Consider the following 17,794-nt stretch of genomic DNA (forward strand, 5'->3'; position numbering starts at 1 on the left):
CTGTCATGTTGCATTGCGTGTCTCTCAGGCTTTGATTTCAATCCTTTGTGAGTCTCTGTGATAGAGTCATCTCCACTCAGCTGTATGCTCTCCTCCAGCCCTTCCCACCCCTCTCTCCTCCAATCCTGTCTTACCCACCAGCCTGACCCTCCCCTCTCCCCTCCAGCCCTGTCTTACCCACCGGCCTGACCCTCCCCTCTCTCCTCCAGCCCTGTCATACCCACCAGCCCTTCCCTACCCTCTCTCCTCCAGCCCTGTCTTACCCACCAGCCCTTCCCTCCCCTCTCTCCTCCAGCCCTGTCTTACCCACCAGCCTGACCCTCCCCTCTCGCCTCCAGCCCCAGCCCTGTCTTACCCACCAGCCTGACCCTCCCCTTTCCACTGCAGCCCCAGCCCTGTCTTACCCACCAGCCTGACCCTCCCCTTTCCACTGCAGCCCCAGCCCTGTCTTACCCACCAGCCTGACCCTCCCCTTTCCACTGCAGCCCCAGCCCTGCCTTACCCACCAGCCTGACCCTCCCCTTTCCACTGCAGCCCCAGCCCTGTCTTACCCACCAGCCTGACCCTCCCCTTTCCACTGCAGCCCCAGCCCTGTCTTACCCACCAGCCTGACCATCCCCTTTCCACTGCAGCCCCAGCCCTGTCTTACCCACCAGCCTGACCCTCCCCTTTCCACTGCAGCCCCAGCCCTGTCTTACCCACCAGCCTGACCCTCCCCTTTCCACTGCAGCCCCAGCCCTGTCTTACCCACCAGCCTGACCCTCCCCTTTCCACTGCAGCCCCAGCCCTGTCTTACCCACCAGCCTGACCCTCCCCTTTCCACTGCAGCCCCAGCCCTGTCTTACCCACCAGCCTGACCCTCCCCTTTCCACTGCAGCCCCAGCCCTGTCTTACCCACCAGCCTGACCCTCCCCTTTCCACTGCAGCCCCAGCACTGTCTTACCCACCAGCCTGACCCTCCCCTTTCCACTGCAGCCCCAGCCCTGTCTTACCCACCAGCCTGACCCTCCCCTTTCCACTGCAGCCCCAGCCCTGTCTTACCCACCAGCCTGACCCTCCCCTTTCCACTGCAGCCCCAGCCCTGTCTTACCCACCAGCCTGACCCTCCCCTTTCCACTGCAGCCCCAGCCCTGTCTTACCCACCAGCCTGACCCTCCCCTTTCCACTGCAGCCCCAGCCCTGTCTTACCCACCAGCCTGACCCTCCCCTTTCCACTGCAGCCCCAGCCCTGTCTTACCCACCAGCCTGACCCTCCCCTCTCTCCTCCAGCCCCAGCCCCAGCCCCAGCCCTGTCTTACCCACCAGCCTGACCCTCCCCTCTCTCCTCCAGCCCCAGCCCCAGCCCCAGCCCTGTCTTACCCACCAGCCTGACCCTCCCCTCTCTCCTCCAGCCCCAGCCCCCCTCTCTGGTTTCAGTTGATCCCTGGCTCCAAGTCTTTCCTCTTTTAAAAGTGAAGTATCTAGGGGCCCTCTCCGAAAAGCCTTAATGAGGGTCTGGAGAGAGGCAGAGAGCACTCAAGACCTCAAAGTAGGTATTTTTTTAACTGTGGGAAATCTGTCTGCATAGCAGAGAGCAAATAACTTGTACAGAAATGAAAATCTCTGAGCCCGTACACCTTGGACGGAGTCCGTCACTGTTTAAAGGAGAAGTGGTGGGGCGGTTAATAGCAGAATAACTATATTGACCAGGACATGGATAGAACTGTAAATCATATCATAAAGTAACATTATAATCGTGAATAAACTATTGCTTGTAAGTAAGCAATTCACTGTAAGGTCTACACCTGTTGTATTCGGCGCATGTGACAAATACAATTAGATTTGAATTGATCCCGTTCCATTATAGCATCATAATGGACATAGATGCCATTGTCTTCCTGCAGTATTATACTATGTCAGGGAGATTCCCTGCTTTCATTAACAAGCAGTGGTTCAGTAATGTTTCATTCAGCAAACACATTCATGTTGCTCATGCTAATTCATGTTGTGCATATTCAAGGCAGGGAAAGAAAAACTAAGCATAAAAAGCTGAGTAAAAGAAATTGGTACAAACAGACTGACTGCCTCTCTAAATGAGGAACTTGAGAGATGGAGAGAGAGAGACAGAGAGAGAGGGAGAGGGATAGAGAGAGGGTGCGAGAGAAAGAGAGAGAGAGAGAGCGGGGAAGATGGAGAGAGAGAGACAGAGAGTGAGGGAGAGGGATAGAGAGAGGGTGCGAGAGAAAGAGAGAGAGAGAGCGGGGAAGATGGAGAGAGAGAGCATGAGCGAGAAAGAGAGAGAGAGGGGGAGAGCATGAGAGAGAAAAGAGAGAGAGAGAGAGACAGAAATAGAAAGAGAGAGAGAGAGAGATGGAGAAGGATAGAGAGAGGGTGTGAGAGAAAGAGAGAGAGAGGGGAAGATGGAGAGAGAGAGCGTGAAAGAGAAAGAGAGAGAGAGGGGGAGTGAGTGAGAGAGAAAGAGAGCAAGAGAGCGAGAGAGGGAGAGAGAGAGAGGGAGTGGGAGAGAGAGAGGGAGTGGGAGTGGGAGAGAGAGAGGGAGTGGGAGAGATAGAGAGGGTGAGAGAGAAAGAGGGAGAGTAAGAGAGAGAGAGAGAGAGAGAGAGAGAGAGAGAGAGAGAGAGAGAGAGAGAGAGAGAGAGAGAGAGAGAGTGCTACACGCTAGGTGTTTCAGTAGAGCTTGCATGTTAGTGGAGAGGTGAGTGATAGAAAGGTAACAGGGAGAGCGGTGGTCCCCAACAGTGCAGCCAGAGAGACAGGGATGAGAGAGAGAAAAGATTGAAAGAGAGAGAGAGAGAGATTGACGGCGGAGGCAGTGACCTAACTCTGCAAGCCCTCTGCAACAGACAACAGGCGATAGCATCTCCCTCATGGGCTGCTCTTTTAAAGACTCAGCTCCATCACTGCCTGCTGCCTGGCTGACTGGGGACAGAGAGAAAGAGGTCCCATACAGCACTGCAGCACTGTAAACACTATAAAACACAAAACATGTCCCTCTGTGACAGACATACATGCAATTACTCAGCCTGAGAGGCTAATGTCAGCTGTAACAGAGCAGCCCTTGGAATTTATCATATTTAGCCATAAAGCTGTTTTTTAACGTTCTCCTGTGAGATGTGCAGGTTAGTGGGGTTTAACTAGACAAAGACCTTGAAAAAGCTATTATGTGTGATTGACAAACTGACACTGTAGTCTACATACTGGAGAAGTTATGTCATGTCTGTGTGATTACTGAAATCAGGACAAATTATATTGGGACCCAGCAAATCCAATCTAATGTGAATTGTTTTGCAAAATGGCCTCTAGAACCAGACCGTTTTAAAAAACGACCATGTTGAAATATGGATGTAGCTAAGCACCGCTAACTCCTTAGGGGTTTCTGTTTCCTCTTTATCACGACAGCTGTGTGTGTGTGTGTGTGTGTGTGTGTGTGTGTGTGTGTGTGTGTGTGTGTGTGTGTGTGTGTGTGTGTGTGTGTGTGTGTGTGTGTGTGTGTGTGTGTGTGTGTGTGTGTGTGTGTGTGTGTGTGTGTGTGTGTGTGTGTGTGTGTGTGTGTGTGTGTGTGTGCGTGTGTGTGTGCGTGTGTGTGTGCATCCATCCCCCACTATCTTTTGTTCTTTAAAACGTATTATGACTGCAGGGGCAGTATTGAGTAGCTTGGATGAAAGCTGCCCAGAGTAAACAGCCTGCTCCTCAGTTCCAGTTGCTAATATATGCATATTATTATTAGTATTGGATAGAAAACACTCTGAAGTTTCTAAAACTGTTTGAATGGTGTCTGTGAGTATAACAGAACTCATATGGCAGGCAAAAACCTGAGAAGAAATCCAAACAGGAAGTGGGAAATCTGAGGTTGGTCGATTTTCAACCCAGCCCCTATTGAATACACAGTGGGATATGGGTTATGTTGCACTTCCTAAGGCTTCCACTAGATGTCAACCGTCTTTAGAAACTTGTTTGAGGATTCTACTGTGAAGTGGACGCTCATAAGGGCTGTTTGAGCCAGGTGTCTGGCAGATTGCCATAGGCTCTGAGGCGCGGTCACGAGAGAGTTAGCTCTTGTTTCATTGCTTTTCTACAGACATAGGAATTCTCCGGTTGGAACATTATTGACGTTTTATGTTAAAAACATCCTAAAGATTGATCCATACATCGTTTGACATGTTTCTACGGACAGTAACGGAACTTTTTGACATTTTCGTCTGCAACTAGGAAACGCGCTTCATGACTTTGGATTTGTTTACCAAACGTGCTAACAAAAGTAGCTCTTTGGACATAAATGATGGACATTATCGAACTAAATCAAACATTTAATGTGGAACTGGGATTCCTTGGGAGTTCATTCTGATGAAGATCTTCAAAGGTAAGTGAATATTTATAATGCTATTGCTGACTTCTGTTGACTACCCAATATGGCGGATATCTTTTTGGCTGCTTTGTTGTCTGAAAGCTGTACTCAGATTATTGCATGGTTTGCTTATTCCGTAAAGTTTTTTTGAAATCTGACACAGTGGTTGCATTAAGGAGAAGTGTATCTATATTTCCATGTCTAACAATTGTATTTTCATCGACATTATAATGAGTATTTCTGTAAAATGATGTGGCTCTCTGCAATATCACCGGATGTTTTTGGAACTAGTGAACATAACGCGCCAATGTATACTGCGATTTTTTATAGAAATATGCACTTTATCGAACAAAACATATATGTATTGTGTAACATGAAGTCCTATGAGTGTCATCTGATGAAGATCATCAAAGGTTAGTGATTCATTTTATCTCTATTTGTGCTTTTTGTGACTCCTCTCTTTGGCTGGAAAAATGGCTGAATTTTTCTGTGACTTGGCGGTGACCTAACATAATCGTTTGTGGTGCTTTCGCTGTAAAGCCTATTTGAAATCGGACACTTTGGTGGGATTAACAACAAGATTACCTTTAAAATGGTATAAAATACATGTATGTTTGAGGAATTTTAATTATGAGATTTCTGTTGTTTGAATTTGGCGCCCTGCACTTTCACTGACTGTTGTCATATCGATCCCGTTAACGGGATTACAGCCATAAGAAGTTGGGGTAAAATCACCAGGGAAGCTAAAACCATACAGTATTACAACCTATGTGTTGTGATAATTGCGTTGTTTGCGCTATAACCTGTTAGTTCATATGTCTTGACACCGTGATATATAGGCCTAAGGCCGACACAATAAGAAGACACAGTGGCAGAATAAACACCTTTGTTTCATTACAAAACCGGAGAGCAACATCTGTACGGTGAAGTCCACCAAGCATATTGCATGTAACAAACAGTTCCATCACCTACAGCATCGTCAAGCAAGGTAATGTTTCTGATGGTACTGATTTGTGTGCGTGCGTGCGTGCGTGTGCGTGCGTGCAAGTTTACTCACCGTATGCCAATGCCACCTTCCTCTTTCATGTTGCCTAAACTGTCTATGACTCAGTCATACAGTTGTCACGACTTCCGCCGAAGTCGGTACCTCTCCTTGTTCGGGCGGTGTTCGGCGGTCGACGTCACCGATCTTCTAGCCATCACTAATCCATTTTTCATTTTCCATTGGTTTTGTCTTGTCTTCCTTGACACCTGGTTCCAATCCCATCAATTACATGTTGTGTATTTAACCCTCTGTTTCCCCTCATGTCCTTGTCGGAGATTGTTTTAATGTATGTGATTGTGCTAGTACAGTGGGGAGAACAAGTATTTGATACACTGCCGATTTTGCAGGTTTTCCTACTTACAAAGCATGTAGAGGTCTGTAATTTTTATCATAGGTACACTTCAACTGTGAGAGACGGAATCTAAAACAAAAATCCAGAAAATCACATTGTATGATTTTTAAATAATTAATTTGCATTTTATTGCATGACATAAGTATTTGATCACCTACCAACCAGTAAGAATTCCGGCTCTCACAGACCTGTTAGTTTTTCTTTAAGAAGCCCTCCTGTTCTCCACTCATTACCTGTATTAACTGCACCTGTTTGAACTCGTTACCTGTATAAAAGACACCTGTCCACACACAATCAAACAGATTCCAACCTCTCCACAATGGCCAAGACCAGAGAGCTGTGTAAGGACATCAGGGATAAAATTGTAGACCTGCACAAGGCTGGGATGGGCTACAGGACAATAGGCAAGCAGCTTGGTGAGAAGGAAACAACTGTTGGCGCAATTATTAGAAAATGGAAGAAGTTCAAGATGACGGTCAATCACCCTCGGTCTGGGGCTCCATGCAAGATTTCACCTCGTGGGGCATCAATGATCATGAGGAAGGTGAGGGATCAGCCCAGAACTACACGGCAGGACCTGGTCAATGACCTGAAGAGAGCTGGGACCACAGTCTCAAAGAAAACCATTAGTAACACACTACGCCGTCATGGATTAAAATCCTGCAGCGCACGCAAGGTCCCCCTGCTTAAGCCAGTGCATGTCCAGGCCTGTCTGAAGTTTGCCAATGACCATCTGGATGATCCAGAGGAGGAATGGGAGAAGGTCATGTGGTCTGATGAGACAAAAATAGAGCTTTTTGGTCTAACTCCACTCGCCGTGTTTGGAGGAAGAAGAAGTATGAGTACAACCCCAAGAACACCATCCCAACCGTGAAGCATGGAGGTGGAAACATCATTCTTTGGGGATGCTTTTCTGCAAAGGGGACAGGACGACTGCACCGTATTGAGGGGAGGATGGATGGGGCCATGTATCGCGAGATCTTGGCCAACAACCTCCTTCCCTCAGTAAGAGCATTGAAGATGGGTCGTGGCTGGGTCTTCCAGCATGACAACGACACAAAGCACACAGCCATGGCAACTAAGGAGTGGCTCCGTAAGAAGCATCTCAAGGTCCTGGAGTGGCCTAGCCAGTCTCCAGACCTGAACCCAATAGAAAATCTTTGGAGGGAGCTGAAAGTCCGTATTGCCCAGCGACAGCCCCGAAACCTGAAGGATCTGGAGAAGATCTGTAGGGAGGAGTGGGCCAAAATCCCTGCTGCAGTGTGTGCAAACCTAGTCAAGAACTACAGGAAACGTATGATCTCTGTAATTGCAAACAAAGGTTTCTGTACCAAATATTAAGTTCTGCTTTTCTGATGTATCAAATACTTATGTCATGCAATAAAATGCAAATTAATTACTTAAAAATCATACAATGTGATTTTCTGGATTTTTGTTTTAGATTCCGTCTCTCATAGTTGAAGTGTACCTATGATAAAAATTACAGACCTCTACATGCTTTGTAAGTAGGAAAACCTGCAAAATCGGCAGTGTATCAAATACTTGTTCTCCCCACTGTATGTGTTGGTGTGCGACGGGTTTTGTACCCACTTTGTTATTTTTAAATATTTTGGTTTTTGGAGTTTGGTCAGCACTTATTAAACGACTCCGTTTATACCAAGTTCGTTCTCCTGCGCCTGACTTCCCTGCCACCAACACGCACCCATTACAAAATTTCCGACCACAACTATGGAGTCAGCAGGAGAGGGTACCCTGGCCATTGAAGTGGAGGAGCGCATCCAGGAGCATGCAGTTATGCTTCACCATCTTGGCGTCGCCATGGATCGCGTTGTCCAGACAATGGACCGCTGGGAGAGACAGGGAGTTCTTCCATCGCCTCCACCAGCACAACCGGGGTCTCTCCTGAGCGCCCCTTTCCCGCCTGAACCCAGTGGGATCCGTCTCTCCTTGCCCCAGGAGTACGACGGGAGGGCTGCGAACTGCCAGGGGTTCTTGTTACAATTAAACCTTTATCTGGCCACCGTCCACCCGGCTCCATCGGACCGTGAGAGGGTGTCCGCCCTCGTCTCGTGCCTCACCGGGAGAGCCCTGGAGTGGGCCAACACCGTGTGGAGAGAGGGAGATGTGGCGTTGGACCAGTTTGAGGAGTTCACCCGGTCTTCGACCACCCGCCCGAGGGTAAAGTGGCGGGTGAGCGACTCTACCATCTGAGGCAGGAGACGAGGAGCGCCCAGGAGTTCGCCGTGGAGTTTAGGACCCTGGCTGCTGGCGCGGGATGGAACAACAGGGCCCTGATCGACCATTATAATTGCAGTCTGCGCGAGGACGTCCGTCGGGAGCTGGCCTGCAGAGACACCACCCTCACATTTGACCAGCTGGTGGACCTGTCCATCCGTTGCATTGCTCTCGATGTGATGTGACTGGAGTGAAGCCAAATCCAACTGTCTTGGTGCATCAGGACCATTCACAGTTGAGCTCACTTAGTTTAGCTCAATGCTGATTGGCTATTATTCTATACTTTTTTTTATGAAGGGAGGCCAAACGCTCGCCGACTTCTCTTGCATTCATTGCTATGGGCGGCAACAATGTCATACTCTTTTTGACCAGACAGAGTCAGGTAGATGGCCTACACATACAGAGACAGAGGGGCGCTGTTTCGCTCACACGGATGCTTATTCCGGTGTGATACATTCAGCCTCTGGTGAATTGAAGGAACATTTTTAAACAAAATGTTTTCTTTTTTTCTTGGTCAATTTATTGAGTAAGCCTGGCTTCCCTTGACATACATGAATAATTTCCACTGCCTGTTAATAAATTCATGTCCCCCCCAGCTCCCTAGCACTCCTTGGAAAATCTCTCTCTTCCCAGTGTGAGAAGGAGGAAAGAGTGAGAGATATGTGAGTGGCCTTCCTGTGCAGGGGACATTTTCCCCTGCATATGGTTCAGTATTAAAGGGTGAGACCAGGACGTTTCCCTCTTAGTCCCAGTGTTAACGGGTTTTACCAGGGCGTTGCCCCCTTAGTCCCAGTGTTACAGGGTTTTACCAGGGCATTGCCCCCTTAGTCCCAGTATTACAGGGTTTTACCGGGGCGTTTCCCCCTTAGTCCCAGTGTTACAGGGTTTTACCAGGGCGTTGCCCCGTTAGTCCCGGTGTTACAGGGTTTTACCAGGGCGTTGCCCCCTTAGTCCCAGTATTACAGGGTTTTACCAGACCGTTGCCCCCTTAGTCCCAGTGTTACAGGGTTTTACCGGGGCGTTGCCCCCTTAGTCCCAGTTATACAGGGTTTTACCAGGGCGTTGCCCCCTTAGTCCCAGTAATACAGGGTTTTACCAGGGTGTTGCTCCCTTAGTCCCAGTTATACAGGGTTTTACCAGGGCGTTGCCCCCTTAGTCCCAGTGTTACAGGGTTTTACCAGGGCGTTGCCCCCTTAGTCCCAGTAATACAGGGTTTTACCAGGGTGTTGCCCCCTTAGTCCCAGTTATACAGGGTTTTACCAGGGTGTTGCCCCCTTAGTCCGAGTAATACAGGGTTTTACCAGGGTGTTGCCCCCTTAGTCCCAGTTATACAGGGTTTTACCAGGGCGTTGCCCCCTTAGTCCCAGTTATACAGGGTTTTACCAGGGCGTTGCCCCTTTAGTCCCGGTAATACAGGGTTTTACCAGGGTGTTGCCCCCTTAGTCCCAGTTATACAGGGTTTTACCAGGGCGTTGCCCCCTTAGTCCGAGTAATACAGGGTTTTACCAGGGTGTTGCCCCCTTAGTCCCAGTTATACAGGGTTTTACCAGGGCGTTGCCCCCTTAGTCCCAGTTATACAGGGTTTTACCAGGGCGTTGCCCCTTTAGTCCCGGTAATACAGGGTTTTACCAGGGCATTTCCCCCTTAGTCCCAGTGTTACAGGGTTTTACCAGGGCGTTGCCCCCTTAGTCCCAGTTATACAGGGTTTTACCAGGGCGTTGCCCCCTTAGTCCCAGTGTTACATGGTTTTACCAGGGCGTTGCCCCCTTAGTCCCAGTAATACAGGGTTTTACCAGGGTGTTGCTCCCTTAGTCCCAGTTATACAGGGTTTTACCAGGGCGTTGCCCCCTTAGTCCCAGTGTTACAGGGTTTTACCAGGGCGTTGCCCCCTTAGTCCCAGTAATACAGGGTTTTACCAGGGTGTTGCCCCCTTAGTCCCAGTTATACAGGGTTTTACCAGGGCGTTGCCCCCTTAGTCCGAGTAATACAGGGTTTTACCAGGGTGTTGCCCCCTTAGTCCCAGTTATACAGGGTTTTACCAGGGCGTTGCCCCCTTAGCCCCAGTTATACAGGGTTTTACCAGGGCGTTGCCCCTTTAGTCCCGGTAATACAGGGACTAAAGTAGTCTCCCCTAAACCACTCATTATCCGTAATAGTACAGTAGGCCCCCTGAACACAGTAAAACTCTGGAAAACGACCCTCTGCTCCGCTCCACTTTCTCCGTCGTCTTGCCGACAGGATTCATCACTTTATGTTTCTAGCTACCGAACAGAGTAGGAACCATTAAAGTCCCAAATTGAGAAATAACAGGCACACATTTGGCCTTCCCGGAGAAGGTGGTGCAGAGGGGATGGGGGAGGTGGAAGGTGGTGGATGGGGTTAAGTAGTGACGGAGGGGTGGGATGGCTATATTACAAGATTAAGTCAGCTAAGTAGCACTAATCACAGTTATTGTTGCTGGACGGAGAGGAAGGGAAGATGACTGCCGTCTGCAATTACTTTTTACTCTCTCTCTCTCTCTCTCTCTCTCTCTCTCTCTCTCTCTCTCTCTCTCTCTCTCTCTCTCTCTCTCTCTCTCTCTCTCTCTCTCTCTCTCTCTCTCTCTCTCTCTCTCTCTCTCTCTCTCTCTCTCTCTCTCTCTCTCTCTATACTGCTGTTGATAATATTATTGATTTACTAAAGCTTATTACACACTGTTATGGACACACACCAGCACCTGAAGCATCAAATGGCCCACAACACACTGCAGAGCAGGGGATATGATATGGCATGGGCAGTGTGCTGTGGATTGGACAGCAGGTGTCTGACAATCAGTACTCAGACATATAGGCCTTCTTTGTTGTTCAAACCAATCAGAGGCACTGTGTGTGTGAGTGTGAAGGGCACTACTGCTATTGTACTGCTACACTGGTATACTGGTGGATACAGACAGACAGACAGACAGACAGACAGACAGACAGACAGACAGACAGACAGACAGACAGACAGACAGACAGACAGACAGACAGACAGACAGACAGACAGACAGACAGACAGACAGACAGGCTCATTGTCCATTACTTGTGTTTTTTTCTCTTTCAATCATTGTGTTTCTTTCTTAGTCCTCTGCTTTATCTTTCTTAGTCCTCTGCTTTATCTTTCTTAGTACTCTGCTTTATCGTTCTTAGTCCTCTGCTTTATCGTTCTTAGTCCTCTGCTTTATCTTTCTTAGTCCTCTGCTTTATCGTTCTTAGTCCTCTGCTTTATCGTTCATAGTCCTCTGCTTTATCGTTCATAGTCCTCTGCTTTATCGTTCTTAGTCCTCTGCTTTATCGTTCTTAGTCCTCTGCTTTATCGTTCATAGTCCTCTGCTTTATCTTTCTTAGTCCTCTGCTTTATCTTTCTTAGTCCTCTGCTTTATCGTTCTTAGTCCTCTGCTTTATCTTTCTTATAGTCCTCTGCTTTATCTTTCTTAGTCCTCTGCTTTATCTTTCATAGTCCTCTGCTTTATCTTTCTTAGTCCTCTGCTTTATCGTTCTTAGTCCTCAGCTTTATCTTTCTTAGTCCTCTGCTTTATCTTTCTTAGTCCTCTGCTTTATCTTTCTTAGTCCTCTGCTTTATCTTTCTTAGTCCTCTGCTTTATCTTTCTTAGTCCTCTGCTTTATCTCAAGGTTCTTTTTCTATTTTTATACTTGTGAAACATACTTTTTCTACTTGTGAAATTAGGGTATTTGTGTATTGTGGCAATTTTTCTTTTCTTTTGCAGCACCCTCAACAACAACAACATCACCCTCATCCCTCTGTCTAGCTTCAACCACATGCCCAAGCTGCGGACTCTGTGAGTATATGACGATTATATGAGTCAACCATTGTGAAATGCCACCAAGGAGCTGAGTAGAAACAGGATCCATCTCCATAATGACTGGTTACCTCTCCTTTGTTTCATGCTTATAATCATTACGGCCCAATTACCGCCACAAGTTACAACTTCAAGAGCTCTGACTTATTCCAAAAACAACATGATGTTCTTTCTTACACCATGAATACACACACACACACTGTTGTCGTTGTTGTCAACAAACCATGGCAACCCTTGTTCTCTGATGATTGATTTGGTGAGCCTCTCCGGTCGCCAGGGCAAAGGAATGCCAACTCACTGGAGTTCTTCACCCATGAACCTCTGGGGCAGTCTGAAGCCCCTGCTGAAGAAAACAGCGTAGACCAGCACTGGCTGGTGACCAACCTTCATTGGGTTTTTGCTGGTGACCATCCTTCGCAGAGTTTTTGCTGGTGACCATCCGTTCGCTGTGTTTTTGCTGGTGACCATCCTTCGCAGTGTTTTTGCTGGTGACCATCCTTCTCTGTGTTTTTGCTGGTGACCATCCTTCGCTGTGTTTTTGCTGTTGACCAGCCTTCATTTATTTCTTTGCTGGTGACCTGCCTTGTTTTCGCTGTTGACCAACCTTTGCTGTGATTTTTCAGAATATCCTGGCCAGAATATCCAGTCATTTTATGCTGGCTTGCAAAGCTAATACTTCCTCTTTTTACAATAATTTAGTTAATTCAATTTTGACAGGCCAAAAAAATTGACATTTTCACACATGGCAGATATGTTTTAGCAGTACATTTCAATTATGTTTAAAATGTGAAAGAACCTGATCTACAAATCACCCACAGTCTGCATTCAGAATGACTATCAGGGTTAGAACGAGTGTCACCAGTGTCCAAAAGCACAGCGAAGGCTGGTCACCTACAAAAACACAGCGAATGCTGGTCACCAACAAAAACACAGAGAATGCTGATCACCACCAAAAACACAGAGAATGCTGATCACCAACAAAAACACAGCAAAGGCTGATCACCACCAAACATACAGAGAATGCTGGTCACCACCAAAAACACAGAGAATGCTGATCACCACCAAAAACACAGAGAATGCTGGTCACCACCAAAAACACAGAGAATGCTGGTCACCACCAAACATACAGAGAATGCTGGTCACCACCAAAAACACAGAGAATGCTGATCACCACCAAAAACACAGAGAATGCTGATCACCACCAAAAACACAGAGAATGCTGATCACCACCAAACATACAGAGAATGCTGATCACCACCAAAAACACAGAGAATGCTGATCACCACCAAAAACACAGAGAATGCTGATCACCACCAAAAACACAGAGAATGCTGATCACCACCAAAAACACAGAGAATGCTGATCACCACCAAACATACAGAGAATGCTGATCACCACCAAAAACACAGAGAATGCTGATCACCACCAAAAACACAGAGAATGCTGATCACCACCAAAAACACAGAGAATGCTGATCACCACCAAACATACAGAGAATGCTGATCACCACCAAAAACACAGAGAATGCTGATCACCACCAAAAACACAGAGAATGCTGATCACCACCAAAAACACAGAGAATGCTGATCAACCACCAAAAACACAGAGAATGCTGATCACCACCAAAACCACAGAGAATGCTGATCACCACCAAACATACAGAGAATGCTGATCACCACCAAAAACAGAAATGGGTGGTCACCACCAAAAACAGAAAAGGCTGGTCACTAGGGAAAACACATGGAAGGCTGGTGTGCCAGCATAACCAGCTAGACCCTGCTGGTCAGACCATCTTGACCAGCATCCGACTAGCACTAACCAGCTTGACCAGCACTGACCAGCATAGACCAGCACTGACCAACATAGACCAGCATAGACCAGCATAGACCAGCACTAACCAGCTTGACCAGCACTGACCAGCATAGACCAGCATAGACCAGCATAGACCAGCACTAACCAGCTTGACCAGCATAGACCAGCATAGACCAGCTTGAAATGTATGCTGGTCTATGCTGTTTTTTTAAGCAGGCATTGTCTTTGTCTCTGTCCCCTGTGACCGGTGCATTACTTTTTTACTGTACCCGCTCCACTTACACTGTCTCCCCGACCACAATCAATTCAAATCATTCCACAGTGCTCAACCTCACCGGATGTTTCCATTCTGTGGCTGACCTTGTGTATTAGCAGTGGGCTCTGGGGTTCTTATGACCATGTGATCTGAGTGTTTCACTGCTCAACGATCCAGTGACAACAGTAGACACAGGTCTGATCTGGTCGGGCCTGGGTCTGGGTCTGGGCCTGGGTCTGGGTCTGGGTCTGGGCCTGGGTCTGGGTCTGGGGATGCATACGCACAGACAGATAGACAGACCGACCTTGACACCCGGGGCTCAGACCCTGCAGTGACCTCGCCCACAGACCCCCAGTCATCAGCTCTTTTCCTGCCTGCTGCCGGTACTCCTCTGGGGCCTGGGGTCTGGAGGCCAGGAGCTGTCCACTCCCCCTGCATTAGGACTACGCTATATGCTCCCCGGCTCGGCAATCTGCTCTGGAAAGCCTCCCATCCATCAGTCCCCTCAGACAGGCTTAGCCCCAGCCCCCTCACCTCCTCCTCCTCATCCCCTCTCCGCCTCCCCAGGATTGAATTTGCTGATGCTGTGATGGCCAGCCTGCTGCTCCCTAGCCAGTATTGAATTATCGGAGCCGAGGCTCCCTCTGCTCTCCCCTGCTCCTCTTGCTCCCAGTTCCTTTGTATTGAATTTTCTGGCTCTAATATCCCTGAGATCTCTGTATTGAATTTACTGCTCGTAAAAACAACTTATTAAATCAAATCTTTAGAAATGTCTGTAATCCATTTAGCAGGGATGGGGCGATGTAGTGATGGGATGGAAGGTGGATGGCTCCAGGTTTCTGATGAAATAGCTTGGATTACCTAGCTCTGCACCCTCTATCTCTCTCCCTCTCTCTCTATTTCTCTCTCTGTTTCTCACCCCAACGCTCTCTTTACGAGCTTTGTCCAGCAGCCATTCAATTAGATCAAATGATATCACCCCATGGTGCATTGCCATTCAATCACTCCAGACAAATAGAGTGCGAGGCCTCCTACTGCTAAAGGGGTAGCCAGTCGTTTTCACAGTGTGTGTGGATCACTGGATGAGATGAGTTGTCTTTTTGTGCAGGCTCTGAGGACGAACATGTACACCTAGCTCACCTCACACACACACACACACACACACACACATAAGCATGCACACACAGCTGACCACAGAGTCGTGGTGTATGAGCCCTCTGCTCCGTCTCAGTGTGGCGCTCATCCCCTCCATCCGTCCATCTCTCTAATCCCACTGGTGTGTAATTCATCCGGAACAACGGGAGGCTATAAACTGGATTTATAATGGGAAGAGCTCCATTAAAACTACAGCCCACGCTGCTATCCTCAATGAGCAATTCCTGTCCCCTAACCGGATCACACCCCTATTTCATTTGCAGACTTTTTGTAAAGGGTATAGAGCCAGTTTTATTTGCTGACATGACTTTTTCTCCCCCCTCCCTCTCTCCCTCTGTTTCCTCTCCTCTCAGCTCCTCTCCTCTCGCCCAGTCGGTCCCGTAATGGCTGTTGTGAGATAGGGATTTAGCCCCAGTGTATCGTGTCCTGTCCTCTCCTTTGGGGGAGGGAGGACTTGAGGAAATGAAGGTGTTGGCTGAGAGAGAGACCATTCTTGCATCTGCAGAGGAATAGATATTAGATACAGACACATATTAGATACAGACACATATTAGATACAGACACATATTAGATACAGATACATATTAGATACAGATACATATTAGATACAGATACATATTAGATACAGATACATATTAGATACAGATACATATTAGATACAGACACACATTAGATACAGATACATATTAGATACAGATACATATTAGATACAGATACATATTAGATACAGACACATATTAGATACAGACACATATTAGATACAGACACATATTAGATACAGACACATATTAGATACAGATACATATTAGATACAGACACATATTAGATACAGACACATATTAGATACAGACACATATTAGATACAGACACATATTAGTAGCTTTTATTTGGTCTTGGTTATGACAAACACAGCTCTGTCAAGGACAGAGGAGTCACAGAGTCATACACACAGCGCTGCTGCCATGAGTGAACGAGGACTCCTAACACCGTTCCATCTGCTAGGTAGCCTTAGACATGAGGAATGATAGAAGGTCTTTACAATTTGTGGACATATATTTCAGTGAATGGATTATTCTTCTCAGCCTTAGATTTTGTCATTTTTCTCATACATTATGGTATGCCACTGGCCATCTACTGTGGCACTGAACACTGTGGCTGTTCTATTTCTCTCCTCCCTCCCTCTGCAGCCAACAACCCGCACTGACTACTGCTGTTCCCTCTCTCTCCCCTCCTCCCTCTGCAGACGTCTACATTCTAACAATCTGCACTGCGACTGCCACCTGTCCTGGCTGTCTGACTGGCTGCGGCAGAGGCGTGCCTTGGCCCCCTTCACCCAGTGCATGGCGCCTGCCAACATGAGGGGCCTCAACATCCCTGACGTCCAGAAGAAAGACTTCACCTGTACAGGTACACTAAATCCCCATGACAACACACTGTACTACAAACACTAAACAATGTACCTACCCATGTTATCTCCAGATGAACACATTCTTTCATGGCTCAGATTGAAAAGCCACTGAATCAGTAGAATAGGTTGGTGTTCTTGTTTAATTTACTCCAGGATATAATTGGTAAAAGTGTTCACTTTTGGCCCTAATGAACACCTCCCACCCCCTCCCTGCAGCCATAAATCAGCTGAGGAATCTCCAGCAGGCAGACGCAGCAGAAATAAAGTTCTCCTTAGAGTCAGCCCCTTAATCAACCTGCAAATAAAGACAATAACACAGGAGAGGAGAGATTTTCCCTTTTGTACTTTGACTATTTGCACATCGTTACAACACTGTATACAGACATAACATGACATTTAAAAGGTCTCTATTCTTGTGGAACTTTTGTGAGTGTGCAACATAAAACACCAAACATTGAATGCAGAGCAGAATTAGGTCGATACGCGCTAATTATCAGAATCCAGAAAAGAGTCGTTCAATTCTACAACCACCTAAAATGAAGCAATTCCCAAACCTTCCATAACAAAGCCTTCACCTACAGAGAGATGAACCTAGAGAAGAGCCCCCTAAGCAAGCTGGTACTGGGGCTCTGTTCACAAACACAAACAGACCCCACAGAGCCCCAGGACAGCAACACATTTAGAGCCAACCAAATCATGAGAAAACAAAAAGATAATTACTTGACACATTACAAAAAAATCTGAGCAAACTAGAATGCTATTTGGCCCCAAAAAGAGAGTACACTGTGGCAGAATACCTGACCACTGTGACTGACCGAAAATTAAGGAAATCTTTGACTATGTACAGACTCTTGCTTTTGAGAAAGGCTGCCAAAGGCAGACCTGGCTCTCAAGAGAAGACTGTCTATGTGCACACTGCCCACAAAACGAGGTGGAAACTGAGCTGCACTTCCTAACCTCCTGCCAAATGTATGACCATATTAGAGACACATATTTCCCTCAGATTACAAAGACCCACAAAGAATTTGAAAACAAATCCATTTTTGATAAACTCCCATATCCATTGGGTGAAATACCACAGTGTGCCATCACAGCAGAAAGATTTGTGACCTGTTGTGACCTGAAGAACAAACACCATTGTAAATACAATCAATATTTATGTTTTAGTTTCCTTTTTGTACTTTAACTCTTTGTACATCGTTACAACACTGTATATAGACATAATATGACATTTGAAATGTCTTTATTCTTTTGGAACTGTGTGAGTGTCATGTTTACTGTTCATTTTGATTGTTTATTTAACTTTTGTTTATTATCTGTTTCACTTGCTTTAGCAATGTAAACATAT

The 17,794-nt window shown here is 47.0% G+C and overlaps 1 protein-coding gene across 3 annotated transcripts in view; it reads left to right on the plus strand.

The window, feature by feature from the left end:
- The window catches only part of LOC139581473 (slit homolog 3 protein-like), a 517,437-nt gene that overhangs the window by 311,849 nt on the left and 187,794 nt on the right, over positions 1-17,794 (plus strand). For 2 of the 3 annotated variants that reach the window (XM_071411265.1, XM_071411267.1), the window contains 2 exons: positions 11,723-11,794; positions 16,282-16,445. In XM_071411265.1, the coding sequence (XP_071267366.1) occupies positions 11,723-11,794; positions 16,282-16,445 (236 nt within the window). The remainder of the gene's footprint in view (positions 1-11,722; positions 11,795-16,281; positions 16,446-17,794) is intronic. The other variant, XM_071411266.1, reaches the window with a different exon arrangement.

Source organism: Salvelinus alpinus, chromosome 7, assembly GCF_045679555.1.
Source record: "Salvelinus alpinus chromosome 7, SLU_Salpinus.1, whole genome shotgun sequence".
NCBI classification, from domain to species: domain Eukaryota; kingdom Metazoa; phylum Chordata; class Actinopteri; order Salmoniformes; family Salmonidae; genus Salvelinus; species Salvelinus alpinus.